The 18,936-nt window shown below is 36.5% G+C and overlaps 1 protein-coding gene across 6 annotated transcripts in view; it reads right to left on the bottom strand.

Moving 5' to 3' along the window:
* Positions 1–18,936, bottom strand: part of ARHGAP17 (Rho GTPase activating protein 17) — a 131,003-nt gene that overhangs the window by 37,829 nt on the left and 74,238 nt on the right. For all 6 annotated transcript variants that reach the window (XM_007499043.2, XM_007499037.3, XM_007499038.3 and 3 more), the window contains exons 3-9: positions 15,904–16,008; positions 13,200–13,273; positions 7,288–7,399; positions 6,589–6,665; positions 4,984–5,095; positions 4,366–4,434; positions 4,095–4,176 (exon numbers count right to left, since the gene is read on the bottom strand). In XM_007499043.2, coding sequence (XP_007499105.1) covers positions 4,095–4,176; positions 4,366–4,434; positions 4,984–5,095; positions 6,589–6,665; positions 7,288–7,399; positions 13,200–13,273; positions 15,904–16,008 — 631 coding nt within the window. The remainder of the gene's footprint in view (positions 1–4,094; positions 4,177–4,365; positions 4,435–4,983; positions 5,096–6,588; positions 6,666–7,287; positions 7,400–13,199; positions 13,274–15,903; positions 16,009–18,936) is intronic.

The raw sequence follows: 18,936 nt of genomic DNA, 5'->3' as shown, positions 1-18,936 counted from the left end.
ACGTCATGAGAATTTGAATTGTGACTACTTGTGTTTAAAAAAAAAAAAAAGCAGTCTAGCTACAAGCTTGAACCAACTCTTCTATATACAAATAGTCAGTGACTCAGCAACCCTCAGAAGAACTGAAGGTATGCAAATAAAGAAAAATATCATGTCTCACAAAAGTCCAAAGCCCAACTAAATGTTAACCACAGATGGATGGGGAAAAGACAATTGTGAAAAAGCTGGAATAAATGGATAGGAAAGAAAAATAAGAGTATAGGAAGGCATAGAAGATCTTCCATGAACCTCTTACCCCAACAATGCCCTGCCCAATTAGGCTCAACTTTGACTGCACACATTGTACTGAAGAAAATGCTGGGACCAGCTTCCAATGGAATACTAACCAGAAACCAGTATTCGTCCTACTCAAATAGGAATTTTTCAGTTTACAAAGGAATTTCTTCCCAAGTCATGTGTAGTGAGTGTTGAAGTATGGTTATACCCATTTGGTAACTAAAGAAAGTGAGGTTTACAGAAGTTAAATGTCTTGCTTCTTTGCTCCGAGGCCACAGTTCTTTCCATGACAAGACTTACTTTCTTTCCTTAGGCAATTCAGCTCTGACTCCCAACTTGGTTCTTGGAATAATACAAAGTTAAGCCTGGTGGCTTTTTCTCCTACGTCATGTTCTTTTATCTAGGATTAATTCCTAAGACAATCACCAAAGAAGATGCTCAGTCATTTCAATCACTCAAGTAATATGTCTGCTATGGGGACAAGATACCATTCCAGGTGATGTGAGAGATACAGATGAAGAAGGCCACACAGGCAAAGATATCAATAAAGGGCATATGTGGAAAGTACCAAATGACTGTACAGACAGTATGTAAATCTTGGGATTTCTAAGAAAAAAGAGGTCACTATAGGCTTTGGTGGCCAGGAAAAGTTTCACAGAAGAAGAGGAATTTGAGCTGGGCTTTGAAGGATGGATAAGAATCAGGATGGGAGGCAGGGTAGGAATTATGTGCAATGGGAAGGTATTAAAAAAAAGATCATTTAACTTGTTATCAGGAAATTGCTAACTTGAGGCCATCGAATAAAAGACTTTGAATGCTAGGCCAACCACCTGATCCTAAAGTCCTCAGTGGAAGTATTTTGGATTCATTGTAAAGCTAAGTAGCAGGTAAGATTGAATAGAAAGGGAGGAAAGGTATGATATTAGCTATTTTGTAACAAAAAGTCACCAGTGCTTGATGGGATACAGAAGATAAGTTAAATTATTCTATAAAAGTTTTTAAGCCTGGGAGAATAAGCAAAATGGAAAAACTGGGATTAAAAAAAAAAACAGAATTCTGTTAGGTTGGAAAGAAGGCATGATGTGATGAAGAAATAATATATTTTCCTTTAAATATACTGAATTTGTGATGACAACTGGAAATCCAGTTGAAATATAAGACCGAAAACTGGGAGAGAGGAGAGAATCCGAAGTCTAGATTTGGAAATTATCAGCATAAAGACAACAGAAGTCATGGCTGTGGATGAGAGTTCCATAAGACAGCATATACCAATAGCACTAAAACAATAATGATTTAATAAGCACCTGCTTTGTGCCATGCACTGATCTAGACATCAGAAACACAAATACAAAAAAGAATAAGTTCTTGCCCTAAAGAAACTTGTGTTCAACAGAGAGAATAGAGAGCCATGGACTCAATCTTGGAAAATGCCTTCATTTAAATGGCAAGTCTGGAAAAAGTTAAGAAATTAGAGAAGTCAGAGGATAGGTGGAGAAGTATGAAAGCAAAAAATTCCCAGAAAGAGAAAGGGGAAAAGAGGTTTTCAAAAGCATGTAAATTCCTACAGAGAGGTCAAGTAGGATTATGTCACTTGATGACCTTCAAGAAAGTAATTTAGGTGGAGTGGTGGGAAAAATAAACTCACTTAGAGTGGACTGGTCTAGAGAATGAGTAATACTGGTGACCAAGAGAAGATTTCTGATAGAGTCCACTACTCTTTTAAGTCTAGCAATGAAAGGAAAGAGAAATAGGACAATGATTTTAGAGGACAGTAGGGTTGACTGAAGGCTTTTGCAGAATAAGGAAAACTTGAATGTGTGTGGTAGAAGCAGAGTTTGTAAGGAGCCAGGGAGATGAAATTGAAGATATGTCAGAGAAAGAGGTGGTGACCAAGGAAATAAACATGTCGTTCCTGTGAGACAGTAAGATCAGTAAGCTAGGTTTAACTTGGGGAAAGAGTATGAACCCCATCTATAATTAGGTGATCTTCTAAAAACATCTCCTGAGGGATGGCACAAAATGGAGAACACAGAGATAAGAAATAGCCATTCCAAATGTAGAATTTCCCAAATGCTCATGGAGGACTCTCACCATCACCTGTGCACACACTCATGAGATAATCAGCTCCTTTCTCCACCACACCTGAGACGTCTACAACAAATCTAACTGGCTGCCTGTGCTTCCTGTTAAGGCCTGTGGAGGGCACTGCTACTAGTCTCTTCTGTGACAAGCCTCTCGTTCTGACAATTTCATACAAATTGCATTCATAAGCAGCAACTGTCACTAGTTTAAAACTTGACTTTGTTTCACTGATAAGGCAGAATAGTACAGAGACTCTTGGGGTTAAGGTCAGGTTGTGAGCCATTGTTCTTGACTTACTAGCCATGCATCCTTCAATAAGTTATAACCTAAGTCTGTTTCTCATCAATTTAATAGGGAGAATATTATTTGCATTGGGTTGGTGTGAGGAAAATCACTTTGTAAACAAATCCTGAAGCTCTATAGAAATGTCAATTGCTATTTGCTCCAAGTGTTCTCCAGTGATTATTGAACACTCCCAACATTCCTCATTAGCCTCACTGGCCACAATCTGTGTGCATATATCATCACTTCCTACATTTTACCTGAAATAACATCTGTAAACTACTCTTATGATAGTTTGTACTTTCTCATATTCAGTTCACTATGTTAGTCTGTTCTACCAACTTTACATTTATTTTGTTCACCACATACCAACAACTTAATATACATTTCTCAACATCACTATCACAGAGAAACTTGGAAACTTAGGTCATTTAAGAATTGAGCAGGGGGTCTCTTAGAAATCCATCAGATCTAAAGAAGAAAGGGTGAGTGATTCATATTTGCCCTGAGTCTGTGAAGATCTTCCACTGTGGTCAGCCAAGAACTCTAAACTGCCTAATCTGGAAAGTTTATCATTTAAAAAAATTTATTTCTATAAACAAAAAGCTTCAGACAAATCAGAAGTTCACAATAACTTTCCTGAATTTAACAGACAAACTTATATGCTCAGGTTTAGAATTCGGGTCCAGCGTGGCTCTCTTGGACTAGCGGCTGAAAGATGAGTAAGTACTAATCTAATTTCAACCACCAACCTCAATGGACATATATTAATTCATATTTGCTCTCTGTCTATCTGTCTCAGTCTGCCTGTTTGTGCCTATCTCCCTCTCTTTCTAAGATACACATATACACACACCTCACAGAAGTAATCTTCAATGTGAATGTCTCATAACTTGGGGGTATGATCTTCAGTTCTCCATGATGAGGGAGCAAGTTTGTGATGTTCTTTGGGAAAGATGGTCTTCATAAAGGCAGAAAGACAGCAGAGAAGAAATAGCTATGATCTGGTCCTCACTAGAAAATAGTTCATCACTAGCTCTGCCAATGTATGATATCAATTTTTAGAATATTCAAAAAAATCCCAGGGTATCTTTCTAGGAAACTATGACTTGAAAGTTTCAATTCTAGGGTTAAATACCAAAGCAATTCAACTATTAGATTCTAAAAAAGATAACACAATCACATACTTTCATCTACCTCAAGGAGGTACCAAAATAATACAGTGCTATTAAAAAAAAGATGGTAGGTTTCAGAAAGATAACATGTTTTGTTAGTTAGAGTATGCAGCAGCAAGAGATGAAAAGTATATTGGGGGGGGATAGCACATCCCAGAACATAAGTGGGCACTACTGTTAGGGACAGCATGCAAAGGAAGCAAGGTGAAGAAGAAGACTGCAGAGAGGGCAAAGGCAGAGAGAAGATTCAGGCAAGAACACAAGTTACAGTTACATTACCTTGATGGGCCTGGATTTCAGGGAGGGCCTTTTCTAAGACAGCTAAGGCTTTTCTATGGTAATCTGCTTGGGCTTCTAATAACTGGGAACAGAACCCACATTCAAAAACAAAGGCAATGTTAGCGTTGATGAACACACTACAACATGGTTGAACAAAAAAATGTGATCTTTGTTTTCAATGGACAAAAACATGGTGCAGGATTTCAACAAAACAAAGAGTTCACTTTGGAAAAAAATGAACATTTTGCAGAAGAAAAAAATAAAGACATACCGTAACAAAGTATCTGGCATACTCCCCTTCTTTGGCCACAAAGTTATACATGTCTGCAGCAAGTTGATCCTGGATTAAGTAGAAGAAAGAATGTGATAAAAGTTATAAAAACAATACTACTCTTTACACCCAATACTGTAATTGCTGAGAATAGACCCTGACAATGTTACTAAAACAGAAAAGGGAGCCTTTATGTTCAAGGCTTTTCATTATAGCATTATATATGTGAGAGCAAAGAGTTGGAAGCAATTTAAAACTTCCAGCCAAAGGGAATCATTTCTAAACTATGGAACGTAAATACAATGAAATACTACAAAGCAATTACAACTGAAAAATATGAAGAATATCAAAAAATCTGGAAAGAGCTTTGTGAAATTATGCAAAAAAAAGGAAAAAAGTACTAAAATAATGGAGCACAATTTAATTGGGAAAAGTAAATGAGAATGAATAGACAAAGAATCTTAGCACAAGTGTAGAGGAAGTGACTAAAATAGTATTATGATCCTAATTACATTCAGATTAACTTAAATGTGAATATCAGGAAAATTCAGACCTTTGTACTGCCTTCAATGTTAATTCCCAATAAAACATATTTCTGTGGTTATTTAGCTACTATACCTTGCATTGTTCCACTTTATTTGCAGCCTCATCCATTTCTTCTTTTAAAGAGTCTATCTTTGATGGAAGTCCCTGAAAGTTAGTTCCTGAAGACTTGTGAGCCTGATTCCACCTGCAAATCAAAGAAGAATGAATCAACGTTGGCCTTGTAAAACCAAACTTATAAAATGTTGGCTGATGCTGACAAATTTCTCACTGAACATCAAACCCACTGGAGCACATGCTATGTCCTGAAAAGTCTTCTCTCCTTGAGAATAAAAGTTCAGATTGTATCTGAAAAAAGGCTGAGAAACAAGGAAAGTGGGGTAAATACCATCAAGGATAGCCAACTTTGAGGTCAAATTTGTTTTCTCTTAAAATATATTTTCTTGGGGGCAGCTGGATAGCTCAGTGGATTGAGAGTCTGGCCTAGAGATGGGAGGTCCTGGGTTAAAATCTGATCTGAGATACTTCCTAGCAGTGTGACCCTGGGCAAGTCACTTAACCTCAATTACCTAGCCTTTACCACTCTTCTGCCTTGGACCCAATACCCAAGACAGAAGGTAAGGGTTTAAAAATAAATAAATAAATAAATAAATGTGTGTGTGTATATATATACTTCACAAATAATGCCATAAAATTACTCCTTTTTCTTACCTAAAGGTATTACTGAAAGACTACGTTTCTGCTCATGAGTAACTAACCATTCCATTTTATCTCGCTCTTCTTTCTAGTTTCAAACCCCTATCATGAGGAGTTCCTCTTTTATGAATCCATGCTTCCTATAACATATACCTTAGGAATCCTTATCAAAATAGAACCTCAAGTTCCTGTCTTTCAGACATCTTTCTTAAAAAAGGATACATCACTAGCTTATCAGCTCTTTGGACACTAGCCTACTTTCTGTAGCTGAGCATGTTGGCACCCAAAACATCAGAGGTGGAAAGGTTTTACCATAGTGTTTCCTTGTTGGATAATACCAGAAATACTATATTTGCTTCTGGGTACCACATTTTAGGAAGGCCGATGAAAAATTGAAATGTATCTAGATACAGGTGACCAAGATGGATGATGGGATATGAAATTATGACACCTAAGCTGAAAGTTGTATGTATATTTAGCTTAGAGAAAAAAACTTTAAGAGGAAACATAATAGAAATCTTCAACTCCTTAAATAATGGTCAGGGAGAAGAGACTGGGTTTGCGTGACTCCAGAAAACAAAGCAATGGTTGGAAAGGGAGGCAGATTTGGGTTCAATGAGAAAGAAAACCCTAACCAGAGCTATTCAAAAGCAGAATGGGAAGCTTTAAAAAGTAGTCTCCAGCATGAAAAATCTTTAAGTAGAAATATCCTCCTCTTTTGCTAGCCTAGTCCTTTCTAATCTCCTACTTCTAACCATATTACAAATGACTAGATAAATAAGTTTTGGGGAACTGTCTAAATTAAAAATTCATAAGCTACAAGTGATACCATAATGGCCTCATTTATAAGTAAATATGAGTTCAGGGCCATGGCTTTCTGTTGATGAGGCCTTTAACTCTGTTATGACCTGGGTGGTTAAAATTGCTAGAAACTTGAAGGAATAGTACATTAACATTTTTTCAAAAATATCTTTCTATGTTTACCTAGCTCTGACAGAATCCCAGTCTAAAACCAATTTAGAAAGTTGTTTCCTTTGTTTCTGAATGTTTGGGATATCCACCTGAAATAAAAAAGAAACGAAATGTTACCAATTTCAGGGTTTTTAAAAAACCTTAAGATATTAATTTAAAAAGATGCATTTTAAATGTCTGCTAAAGTCCTCTAATGTCTCATTGTGGAGTAGAAGACAATTTTGGATTGTTGAAAGCTAAACCAGCAGAGCAAACCTTCCAACAATCTAGGAAAAGCTTCAAGTACAAGTCTGGCAATCGGCTGTGTCTGTTCTCCAAAGACTAGCCTTGGGAAAATCACATATCACTATGAAGTTTGTTTAGCAAATGATGAAGAACCATCTACTAAGATATGGAGGGCAAAAACGGGTAGGAAGAGCACATATCCAAACTGGTGAAATTACAGTTTGCTAACACATTATTTGTGTGTATTTGTGTATAATTGAGATAGAGCTACATTCACAGATATGTATCTACAGATATAGACACACACATATACATATAAAAAATATCTATCTATAATGAAATGAACTAGCTAACCCATTTTCAGACAGTCATGCTGAATGAAGTACCTTGAAGTACATGAAGAAGCCTTTTTCTCCTTCAAAAAAAGCAAAACTTTTTTTCATCATAAACTTTATTTCTTTACTACTATAATTCAAAATAACTTACCTCTGCAATATTACTCAGTGGTTCCATAATCTCTTTTTCAACAAAAACTTCATGTTGACTGAGTTCTTGAGCCAACAGATTCTGGGCCTCTCCACAGGATTCCAGCATTTTCCTTTAAAAGCAAAAACCCCAAGTAAACATATGCCATTAAGAAACTAAGGGCTACTGACAAATCACAAATAAATACCATTATTAATCACATGCTCTACATAAACAACAACAAAAAAGACTAAAATGAAGATGAAAAGTACAAAAATAAAGGAAAACTGAATGCTGTGTAATTGTGACCAAATTTGTCTCCAAAGAAAAGAAAGTGTACCTTTTTATCTTCTCTGAGGATGCAAGGCACCATAGGTTTTCTACTACATATATTATCAGATTTAGGTGATTAAATTAGTTTTGTTAAATTGTTCTCTGCCTCTCTCTTTTTGTTTTATTCTTTGTTACAAAGGTTTATCTGCTGGGTAGGAATGGAAGGGATATATTTGCAAAATGAAGTGATGAAAAAACACAAGTATCTACATTTTTAAAAGATCTATGGAGTTCTATTCTCTGTAAAAATCCTGCTGCAATACTTCATTATGGTACAGAAGGACATAATGAAAGCTATATTGGCATTGCAAAAGCTCATATATTCTTTGACCTTTGCTATATGAGAAAGATAAAAATACAATGATTTTCAGTGACTAGTGTTTCAGATTCTTCTTTTTTCCTGCTGTTGCAAAAGTGGCAGAATTGAAAGAATAAAACCATATCCATGTTATCTGATTAGAAACAAAACCAAGCAACATGAAAGAGTTGCAGTCAAAATGAAGGATGATGGCTCACAGTTTCCCTTCAGAGCAGTGAAGGGTCTAGCAGTGTGGCTAAAAGCAACAAGAAATCTCAACTTTTACAGGACCCTTGGTCAACTTGCCTTATATTCTTCAGGATACATATTGGCCAAGAGAACACTTTGAATTTGGCTACAGATTTACACACCAACATTTGTCAAATAGGGTGAAAAAGACTGTACAGGTGCATAGTTGTGAAATTGAAAGAGACTTTCAAAAGTCATGCTGTCCAAACCCCTCATTTTATGTTTAAAGAAAAGGAAGCCTGTAAAAGTGAAATCACTTGTCCAAAGTCAATCAGATCATGTGCCAGAGTTGCAATTTAACAACAGAGGTCTTCATTTTTCATTCCATTGTTACATGTTGCCTTTGAGTTCTATGAAGAACTCTATGAAGATCCTCTAAATCCAGGATTCAACATGTACTCAGTGACTTCCATGAAAATGTGAGCATACAGAAGATGTATCCCTCTCCCACACAATGAAAAATATGGCTCAGGACAAAGAAAGTAAGAATACAGGCTTATAGAGAATCAAAAGCAGGAATATGTATGTATGTGTATACATATGGAGAAAATAAAATACACACATATACATTAAGAAGACATTTGGAAAGCAGACCTGAATATTAAATATTTTCAATTGTATTTATATCTTACTACATGCGAAACAATGAGTTACTGATGATATTTGTACCAGACTGTTAGTCTGGTTAGAGCAAAATTGATATCAAATTAAAAGAAGGTAAGACATTGCATACAAATAAAACAATTCGAACCAAACCAAAATAAAGCTGCTGACCCTGAAAAATATGGACAAAAATAGATTCTGACTGATTTCCATCACTTAGAGAAACCTAACTTGGACAAAAACAAGAACCTCAAGGAGGAAGTTAAAAAAATAAATTGAAACCACCTCACCTAGTAAACTTAACCTCTTTGTTAAGTAAAGAAACAGAGCAGTCAAGAGCAACACCAATGTAGGGTATGAGCTCATTTGCAAAGTATCAAAAGGTGATGATAGAAAAGTTTATATAATTTCATCTCAAAAAATGAAAAGCAGTGGAAATGAGAAAGAACTTAGAAATGGCTCAATGTGAGACCCAACTAATAATCTAAATCATCCTAATAATATTGATAAATGAAACTGGAAGGACAACAACCAAACGAAGTGAAACTGAACAGAATGACCAAGTACTCTTGAGTGAATTATTCTTTTCACAAATACCAGTTTGGACTTGAATACTGTTATACTTTACTTAATATATAAGGAAATAGAAATCAGAGAAGAAAATGAAGTTGGGAAAAATAGTTGAACCTTCACTTCCTCTTGGTAGCTATAGGTATTGAATAAATAAAAACCACACAGGTGAAATTTTGCATGACTATTTTTCTTTGTGAAAAATGATGATTCTTGGGAGGAAAGAGAAGATATTGTGCTGGAGGCAACATAATGTTAAAGGCAGGGATCAATTTTAAAGATATTTCAAAAGTTACTCTAAAAGACTAGAAAAAAATCATATAAATAAGGACAATAATAATAGCTCATAAGGCATATACCTCAGGTGTGATGAATGCATCAAATGAGATAAGATATATAAAGTACTTTGTAAACCTCAAAGCATTTTTAATTTTTTGGATTTCCATTATTACTCCCAACATGTTTGCCTTCTAAAATCTGTTCTTTTTCTCTCTAGATTTCTATTTAAAAAGAAACACACATACACACATACTAGAGAAAAATGCCACCTTAAAGATTCTCCTTCAGCAAGGTGTCTGCCATTATGAATTTGAAGATCAAACAAGATTTCATGCCTAGACTCAACCGGGGAATAACTTTGTTCAAAGATTGACATTAAGTGAGGCTTAAAAGAAGGAGACAAAACATTTGTCAAAGGTGTTCACCATTGTCATGGGAATGTCTTTGGTAGATTCTCTCTCTAGATGGTGAGGTTTGTGACAAGGGAATCACTTTAAAAGACTGATATATATTAATTTAAGGTCGCCAAGGAATTCAGCTATGTAATTCCTAAATGAAAAACTCAAGTCAGCCGTCAGCCTTTTTTGGAGTTTAATTACAATAGAAGCAAGAAAGGAATTAGAGATAGAGAGAAAGAAAAAGGGAGAGAAGGGAATAGGGCTTAAATACCCCTTCTGTTTAGGCTGGGCCAAAAGGCCCAAGCCCTTAGATAGCTGGGGCAAAGAAAAGAGATCAGTCCCTATCACTTATGTGACCAAAATGGAGAAACAGTCTCAGAGGCCCCCACCTTCAGCTTCCTTCAGCGCAAGCTTCTCCGAGTCCACCGCAATCACCCCGACCAAACTCCTCCCCTCCCCCCCAAGTCTTCAGACCCTCCTATCTTTAAGGAAACCATCCAAGTTCCTCCTCTCAGTTCTCCCATCTACCAATCACTGTTCATCAATTTCCCTGTGCCAATGGAGGCTCTAGCTTAACCCAGGACCGCCCAGAGGTTTCTGGCTTTTGCACATGTCTGTTGAAGGTCATATTTTCAAATGATTAAATCTTTGATCTAGGCTGCAGCCCTTACTCAATCCTGTTAGGACTGAATAGGGTGGAGATTTATTCCAAGTATCTCCATTGTATCAATTCTAAAATCAATCATGATTCAAAGAAATTCCTGTTCTATGCTTAAGCATAGGTCAAAGTCCTTTCCATTGTTCAGCAAAAGGTTTCTGTCCTAAAGTAATCTTAAGAAGGGAAGAGAAGGAACCTCCCATGCCAATGGGGTTCCCATTCCAATAGACTATCAGTAAGAAATTTTCCAAGTATGAAATATCCCAATGGTGAAATTTCCAACATTTATAAGTCTAAGGAATTTTGAGGTTTACAGGTTCCACGTGCTACCATTTGTGGATGATATTGTGCTGATTGCTTCAAGCCCCAAAATATCACCCAGTCTCCTTGCTAAGATTTGAAAATGCAGATGCATATTGTTGAACCAGGACGCAAATGGTCTAACGAAGTATAATTCTGCTCAGACTGAGAATGATGAGGAAGCTATTGGCAGAAGAAATAGGTGATGAATATGGATGAATATGGGGCATCTAGGAAGTATACCCAAAGGAATGGAAATGGGAATGAGAAAGGGAAAGTAAACTGGTATTTTTGGAGGTATAAATGGAGGGAGGTAAGAGAGGGAAAGCTAGTCAGTCAGTCAACTAGCATTTAACAAACACCTACTATATGTCAAACACTGTGCTTAAAATGCTAGTATTAAAAAGAAGTCAGTCCCTGCTCTCAAGGAGTTTATTTTCTAAAACCCGGAAAGATTTAACATGAACTGATACAGAGTGAAGTGAGAAGAACCAGGAGAACATCATACACAATAAAATAGCAACATTATACAATGATTAACTATGAATGAAGAGTAAGGGTTTTTAAAAAAAATTGTTTTTACACATAATTGAAGAAAAAATAAAATATTACTGAAAAGCAAATAAAACAAAAAAATTTAAAAGGAATTCATATTCTAATGGAAGGAGATAACATATTAACAACCATGTATAAACAGGATAAATTGGAGATAATCACAGAAAGAAGACATTAGTATTAAAGAGCCTGGGAAAAGGTTATTGCAGAAGATGAGACTTTGACTGCGACTTGAAGGAATCCAGAGAAGTAAGAAGGTGGAAATGAAGAGAGAGAGAGTTCCAGACATGGGGGATGTTTGAAAATGTCTAGAATCCAAAATATGGAGTCTGATGCAAAGGACATCAAGGAAACTCAAGGAAAAATGGACTGAGGGAAAGGAAGAAAAACTGTCATGATAGCCACAAGGTGATGGACTTCTAAGTAAGGCCTATATTACCAGCTGATGAAACTGGATAGAATTCCTTAGGGTCAGAGACATGGACATCAGTTGAGAAGGTGATATGAGCAGGTGAATGATCACAACCAGAGAATCTAAGAAAGGTGAACTTAGAAACCAAATCATGAAGAACCTTAAGGGCATATGGAACATGATGACAAGTGGTAGACAAGGATGGGTCAGTATTTTTAAAAATAAGCTCTCATTCTTGTGGCAAGTGGTATAACTTGGCACTTTAGAACTAAGGTAAGCTGATGGATGATCTAAAATTATGCTGATGATATCCTTCAATGGTATACAGCAGACATCATATGATTCTTAACCTTTCGTGATAGCAAGAACCTATATCACTCTTTGAATCATTCTTTGACCCATCCCAATTTCCACCTCTCCCCTGCAGAAAAAAAGAGGCAATAGATATTAGTTTTTTTAGTTGTAGTGGATTAAAAGTCATCATGTTTTGAGAATGCTGCAACACTATTTGACTTGCCTAACAAGAGGCCCACTACAGTGGTGTTAATGAAACCAGGGCAAGGAAAATTTATTTTCAAGGTGACAGATATCTATCATGTAGCAAATGACCAATCAAAATGAATATAATAAGTGGAGCAGTTATAGCAGTCAAGAGCAGAACAGAGGAGGGAAGAGTTTAAGAAGAATCCTTTGAAGAGGCAGGCTCAATGGATAATACAAACTGTTTTACTATTGATGGTTTCAATTCTGCCAGCTCTGGATACAAGATAACTTATGTTCATTAAAATTATTCCCCCTCCAATGTACCCCAGTGGAAGAAAAGGAACCCCTCAGGTGTGCTCTGGCCAGCCTCCCTTCATAATTCAGCAAGAAAAGCAACCCACATTTCCAAGCTGTCCTTATGATGATATCACTCATAAGGTAGGTATTATAATTCTCATTTTACAGATAGTAAAGCTCAGAGAAGTTAAGTGGTTTGTATGTAGTCACACAGCACTCTAAGCCTAGTGATCTTTCCCAGAGTGCTCCCAGATCAGTTCCCATCCCAAGGCAGTTGCCTCTCCTGCCAGCTTTCTCTTATATGGTTCTTTTTTTGTACAGCTCATTCAGCATGAAGCCACCTTTCCTTGTCCTGCTACTCAGCTCATCGCCTCTTCCCTTTCTATAGCAACATGATCATGTCAGCACTCTCTTCAATTTGCAGAGATAGCTACAGTCTATATATGGCTCCATTTTCCTTCATGGAATTTCATTTTTTAGAATCATGTGAATGCTTACCCTAAAAGAGATTCTTCAAGCTGGGTAGATGCTTCCTGCATATTTTGAGCAAGGGCAGTCAAAGGGAGTTTCTTCTGTAAAGCAAAAGCATATTTTTGCTTCATTATTAATCAGCAACACTTTATTTTTTAAAAATCAACTAATTTAGGGGGAACCTGGGTAGCTCAGTGGATTGAGAGTCAGGTCTAGAGACAGGAGGTCCTGGGTTCAAATCTTCAGATACTCCCCAGCTGTGTGACCCTGGGAAAGTCACTTGACCCCCATTGCCTAACCCTTACCACTCTTCTGCCTTGGAACCAATATACAGTATTGATTCCAAGACAGAAGATAAGAATTTTTTTTTAAAAATTAACTATTTTTTTGTTTTTATATCACCTTCACTTACAAATATGATGTTCCCTCCCTTCCCCATACAGAGAATAAAAGAATAAAAAGAAACATTTCAGTAAAACTAATCAATACATCAAGCCAACAGTATATGTGGCATTCTGTTGTCTTCCAATCCTGAAGATAGGAGACATTCAGAAGGCACTTTCACCAACTTGTGTCCAACTTTTACTTTTTTATGTACTCTCATACCTCTCATACTTAAAGAGATTCAAAATCACAGAATTTTAGGGCCAAATAAAACCTTAATACATAGAATATTAGAGCCCAAAAGAATAGGAAACAGAACATTAGAGCTTAATGAACTCTAGAGATAAAGGCCCTGGAGACCATATAGTCTGATCCTCACATTTTACAGAGAAAGAAAATGAGGCTCAGAAAAAGTGAATTGTACACGTTCTTAAGACTAATAAGTATTAGAGATAGGGTTGGAATCCAGTTCTCCCAACTCCAAGTTAAGGGCTTCTTAAACAATATACAATCTCCATTATATGTATACAAGTGAAGCCCAACATTTCTGAGGAAAAATTCAAAACAAAAATTTTAAGACCCTTTCTATGTAGCAGGGGATTGATGCAAAGAAAACCTTTTTATGAAATCTCAAACATCTTATCCATCTCTACCTATTACATATTTACTTTTCCTAGTACTATTACTTATTAGTAATAAAGGTATTTATATGATCAATATTAGCAAATTCTTTTTCTAGTCTTTAAGATTCAGAAAGCACTTTCTCAAAATCAATATTGAGGTATGCAGTGCAAATATTATTAATACCCCAAAAGTAACAAGACTCAGAGGTTAAAGTGACTTGCCTCTGGTAAATAAAGTGTTGATACCCTTCAAAGGTGAACCTTCAAGGTTTGAATGCCACCACCTTGATAAAGTCTGCCCTAATTACCAGAAGTGAAAGTGCAAACCTTAAGGTGCTGTAGAAATGTGAGTATTATGAAGACTTGGTGTTTCTTGGTATATTCAGAAGAAAATGAAATAAGTAAAATGCTGGACTTATGAAAAAGATGGGTCTGAAATTCATGTGTGCCGCTTAGCTGTGTTACCTTGAAAGCAAGCCACTCTGTGTCTGTTTCCTAATTTGTAAAATGAGTAGGGTAGACAATGCAATTACTGAGGTCTCTTTCCAGCCCTAAAACTCTTCTGAACCACGTCCTAGGGCCCTTCTAATTCTAATATTTTATGTTCTATATTCTAAGGCCATTTCTAATATTAACATCTTATGTATGTTTCAAGTCTCTACCAGTTGGCATTCTGTGTACTATGGTTCCCTTTCAGCTCTAACATGTATTGAGGATTCCTAAAAAAAGAGTGACATACAGTTCTCTACTGTCCCTTCAAGATCTAAATTCTTTGATCTACCTTCATGTTTAAGGTCCCATCCAGTTCTAACATTGTATATTCTATGTTCAAAAGTGGTTTCTAGCACTTAAATTCTAGATCTAAGCTCCTTTCTATTCACACATTCTGTATTTTGTGGTTCCCTTCAGAAACTGACATTCTCCAAGTGTGTTAAAGTTAAGTTGTCAAATGTGCGCCGACCCCCTACCCACCCCACCACACCCCACCCCCACCAGGTTAAAATGTAATTTGGAAATATTTAACAAAATTTAAAAAAATACAAAAGAACAAATACATTATTAATAAGTGGCTTTTCAAGTCAATCTGCATCTACAGGGACTTTTATGAACAAGTTTAGTGGCCTCATTTCTATTTAAGTTCTAAAAACAATAGACTAAATTATCTTGGTGTCCTCTAGCTCTAAGTCCTCTAGCTCTAATGCTCTATGATCCTACCATTAGCTTTCCCATGTACAAATGACTATTATTGGAAGTCTAATTAGGCTCATAAGATTTAATGTTCATGTATAATCTCAGAATTTATAAAGTAAGGGTTAGAACTGCCAGATGGATTACAATGCATGAGAATGAAAGCAACCTCTGTGCTCGCCTGGTGTCGTGTGGGAACTCCAGGGTTCCACTGAACTGAATAAGCCCATTCTTTTCTGTCCATGACAAATGCTAACCCAGTCTTTCAAAACACCTATCACTGAAGAGGAAGGAAACAATGCAAGTGAGTGGGGCTCAGGATACAACAGCACTGTCAGCACAAGGAATGTTACTGCTCTTAGACGGTCATGTCCCAAAGCTTCTTACTGGTTAGGGACAGCAACATGTGGGGTAGCTCCGCCCCTTCTATTCTAGAATTGTACTGACTTCCTGACTTCCTGGCAAGGCACCTGATCAAGAGGAAAGAGAAAGGCGGAGATGAAAGCAAACACATCACTGAAAGGCCAAATACTTACATGTCGCTTATCCAAATCTGTGCCAAACTGGCCTTGGAAACATGCTAACAGGCGCTTGTGGGAATGATGGCACACTGACCGCACTGTGTCAAGCCGTCTCTCAATCTATCAAGAGAAAAAAAAGGTTACTTTTTCACTCTTAGTGAGTCTGCTTTTTAAAAATTTGTTCATTAAATCTCTATTTGCCTAGCAAAAATTAATGCTATCAGAGTTCTGTGGGTGAGCATCTACACTCTAGTTAAGCAATCTCTTAGCACAGTTAATGCGAATAGGTAGGAACTGAATTTATTCAATTCAAACATATATCAAAGACACTTATATGCCATAATAAATAGCATTAGGGTAGGCTGGGGTATTCCCAAAAGAGAAACAAACCCTCAGAAAGTATTCATCTCAAGGAACTTCTATCCTACTGGAAAATAAAACATGTAGATAACTAGGCAAATACAAGATTAATTTGAATGAATACTTGTAAGTTACTGCTATTCTAGTTTGCCTATTTTCAACTTGACCAGGTACTTCCACTTAAAAATTTTATTTATATACCTAGTAATCCCTACTAATAGGGCTAAGGACTGGATCTGTAATTTCATTGCTGTAGAGCACTCACAGGTGAGGAAACCACATCTATCAATCTAAGTTGGTATTTCTGCTGAAACTTCTATATAGTCTCAGAGTTGTCAGGAGCACTGAGAAGTTAAGTAGTTATCCCATAGTCACAGAGCCAATAAATGTCAAGGGCAGGTACTGATTTGAGGCCTTTCTGGTTTGAAGGTTGGTTCTCTAGTCCCTTTGTATTAAGCCTCTCCTATCCATAACATTCAAGAAAGATCTCAGCAGCTACAGAATATGAAGACACCTCTAGAGTTGGCTATCTAATAAGTCAACCTATGCCCCAAGCAGTCCTGTGATCAGCTCAGTTCAAATGCTTAGTATATACAAAGTAATACATTCTGAGTCAAGGACAACAACTGTCATTTATATGGCCCTTTATATTTTTATATTGAACACAACAGCTCTGTGAGGCAGGCAAAACAATTATAATGTAAGTGGTATTTTATAGGTGAGGAAAATGTGACTTGGGAAGATGATGTGTGGCTCAGCCATGGTCATAAACACAATAAGGGGTAGGACTGACCCTTGAATCCTGATCTCCAGATTCAGTGGCTCTTCAACTCTGTCATTGATTCTTCTTCTTCCTCTATATTTCAAGTTCTAGAATTACATTTTTTTGCTCTCAAATTCTGTTGTATCAGATTCTATGGTTCTATTGATTAGACTGGCCAGTGCAAACCAATGGTATAGGAAATGCTTTGATTATCAATAGATGCTTTCTCTTTGTCACCTCTCACTGTAATCACACATCGTATGAACAAAAATGGAAATAATGTATGTTTTTTCTTTAACTTTCTAGGGAATGGGCTATATTTTTAAAATGACAAACATGCTTTTTTTGTGGTTTGGTTTTGTTCTCAGTATCCTTCTAAAGCAAGTCAGCACATATGTAAGAAAGCAATCAGTTTTTAAAAATTCCTCATGGAATAAAAATAAAAGCTGAAATTATAAAGTGTTTTAAGGTTTGCCTATATTATTTAAAAATATATTATTTAATTTACTAGATCCAAGCAGGGGTCTTTGCGCATGATGGGCCATGGAAATACTTGTGGGATGAATGAGGTCTCCAAGATGGAAGAGTTTTGCATAAAGATCCCATGCTCTCTGCCCTGGTTTTGGGAGAAGACTGTTTATGTCAATGAGGGCCTCGATTGGATAAAAGAATGCAGTGAATCTACATTTTGATGACTCATTAAAACCAAGAAGAAACCCTTGGGGTTGATTTTCTATTTTGAAGAAAGGTCTCAAAATTTGAGAGACAGGGAGACCAAGAGACATTTCAACTCTATAAACATTTGAACTAATTAGATGATTTGGTGCCTCTGTGTCAATGTATCCCTAACATACCAGAATTTTATCTTTGCAGCCCCTGTCAATTTTCTAGTGCTCCTAACCAAACAGGTAAGTTTACATTCATTTTTAAAAGTCTAGTCAGTAAGACTGTCACTGCTAGCTCTCTTCAAATCCACAGTAATCAGCTTTTTACACAAAGAGAACCAAAACAAATTATTGGCTCTGCTACAACAATAGAATCAACTTTCCCAAAGCAAAACAAGTTCGCTTCCCAGCCCTTCAAAGGCAAGATTTTGTGTCAATTGATTTTCCATCTTTCAGAATTGTCATGGGGCACAAATCAACTGGTTTCCAGCCATTTAAAAAAAAATGTGTCACACACAAAAAGGGTGCATTTCACACATGTAGAGCTGAGTGTATTTCCTACACAAGAGCTATCTTGTTTATCAATTTCCTCATCATATCATTTAGAAAATGTGGCTATGTCTTCAGGGTTTCACAGATCACAGATTGATTTAAGAATACAGAATATATATCACAGAAAGTCAAGATATAGATGTTAGAGCTGTCTTAGAATGAGAAAATATATGTAGAGCACAATACACAGCATATAGCAGATGCTTAATAAACACTTATCCTTCTTTTTCTAGAATGTTACAGGTAAAAGGGCTCCCAGAGATAATCTAGTCTAAGCCTTCATTTTAGAGAAGATGGAAATTCAGAAAGTATGCTGACAAAACCATGAACACACATAAAGTAGTGACTAAAAGTATCCATTTGATACCTTGAGCTAATACAATGGAAAAAGATTAGAGTGATTCCCACAACATGTAAATCATATCATTCTTTTTAACCATGTATTTGCTGGTTTTGGAGAACTTCCCTATAGTAATGAACACTGACAGTGGTCAAGTGAAAATATAGTCTCCAAAAGAAAGTCTTCTGTGTGGCTTGCCATTTAAAGCCCTTCTGAATCTAACCCATTTTTCTACCTTTCCAAGTTTCTCATCACTTACTTTCTTACTTCTCAACTTGTACCATCCAGCAATATTTCCTTCTCTGAAACTCCTTGATCATGATATCCCAAGGTCCCAAGTCCATGACTTTTCATGTGCTATCTGTCCC

The sequence above is a fragment of the Monodelphis domestica genome, chromosome 7 (genome assembly GCF_027887165.1).
Source record: "Monodelphis domestica isolate mMonDom1 chromosome 7, mMonDom1.pri, whole genome shotgun sequence".
Classification (NCBI taxonomy): Eukaryota; Metazoa; Chordata; class Mammalia; order Didelphimorphia; family Didelphidae; genus Monodelphis; species Monodelphis domestica.
This window is presented reverse-complemented; position numbering and strand designations above follow the sequence as displayed.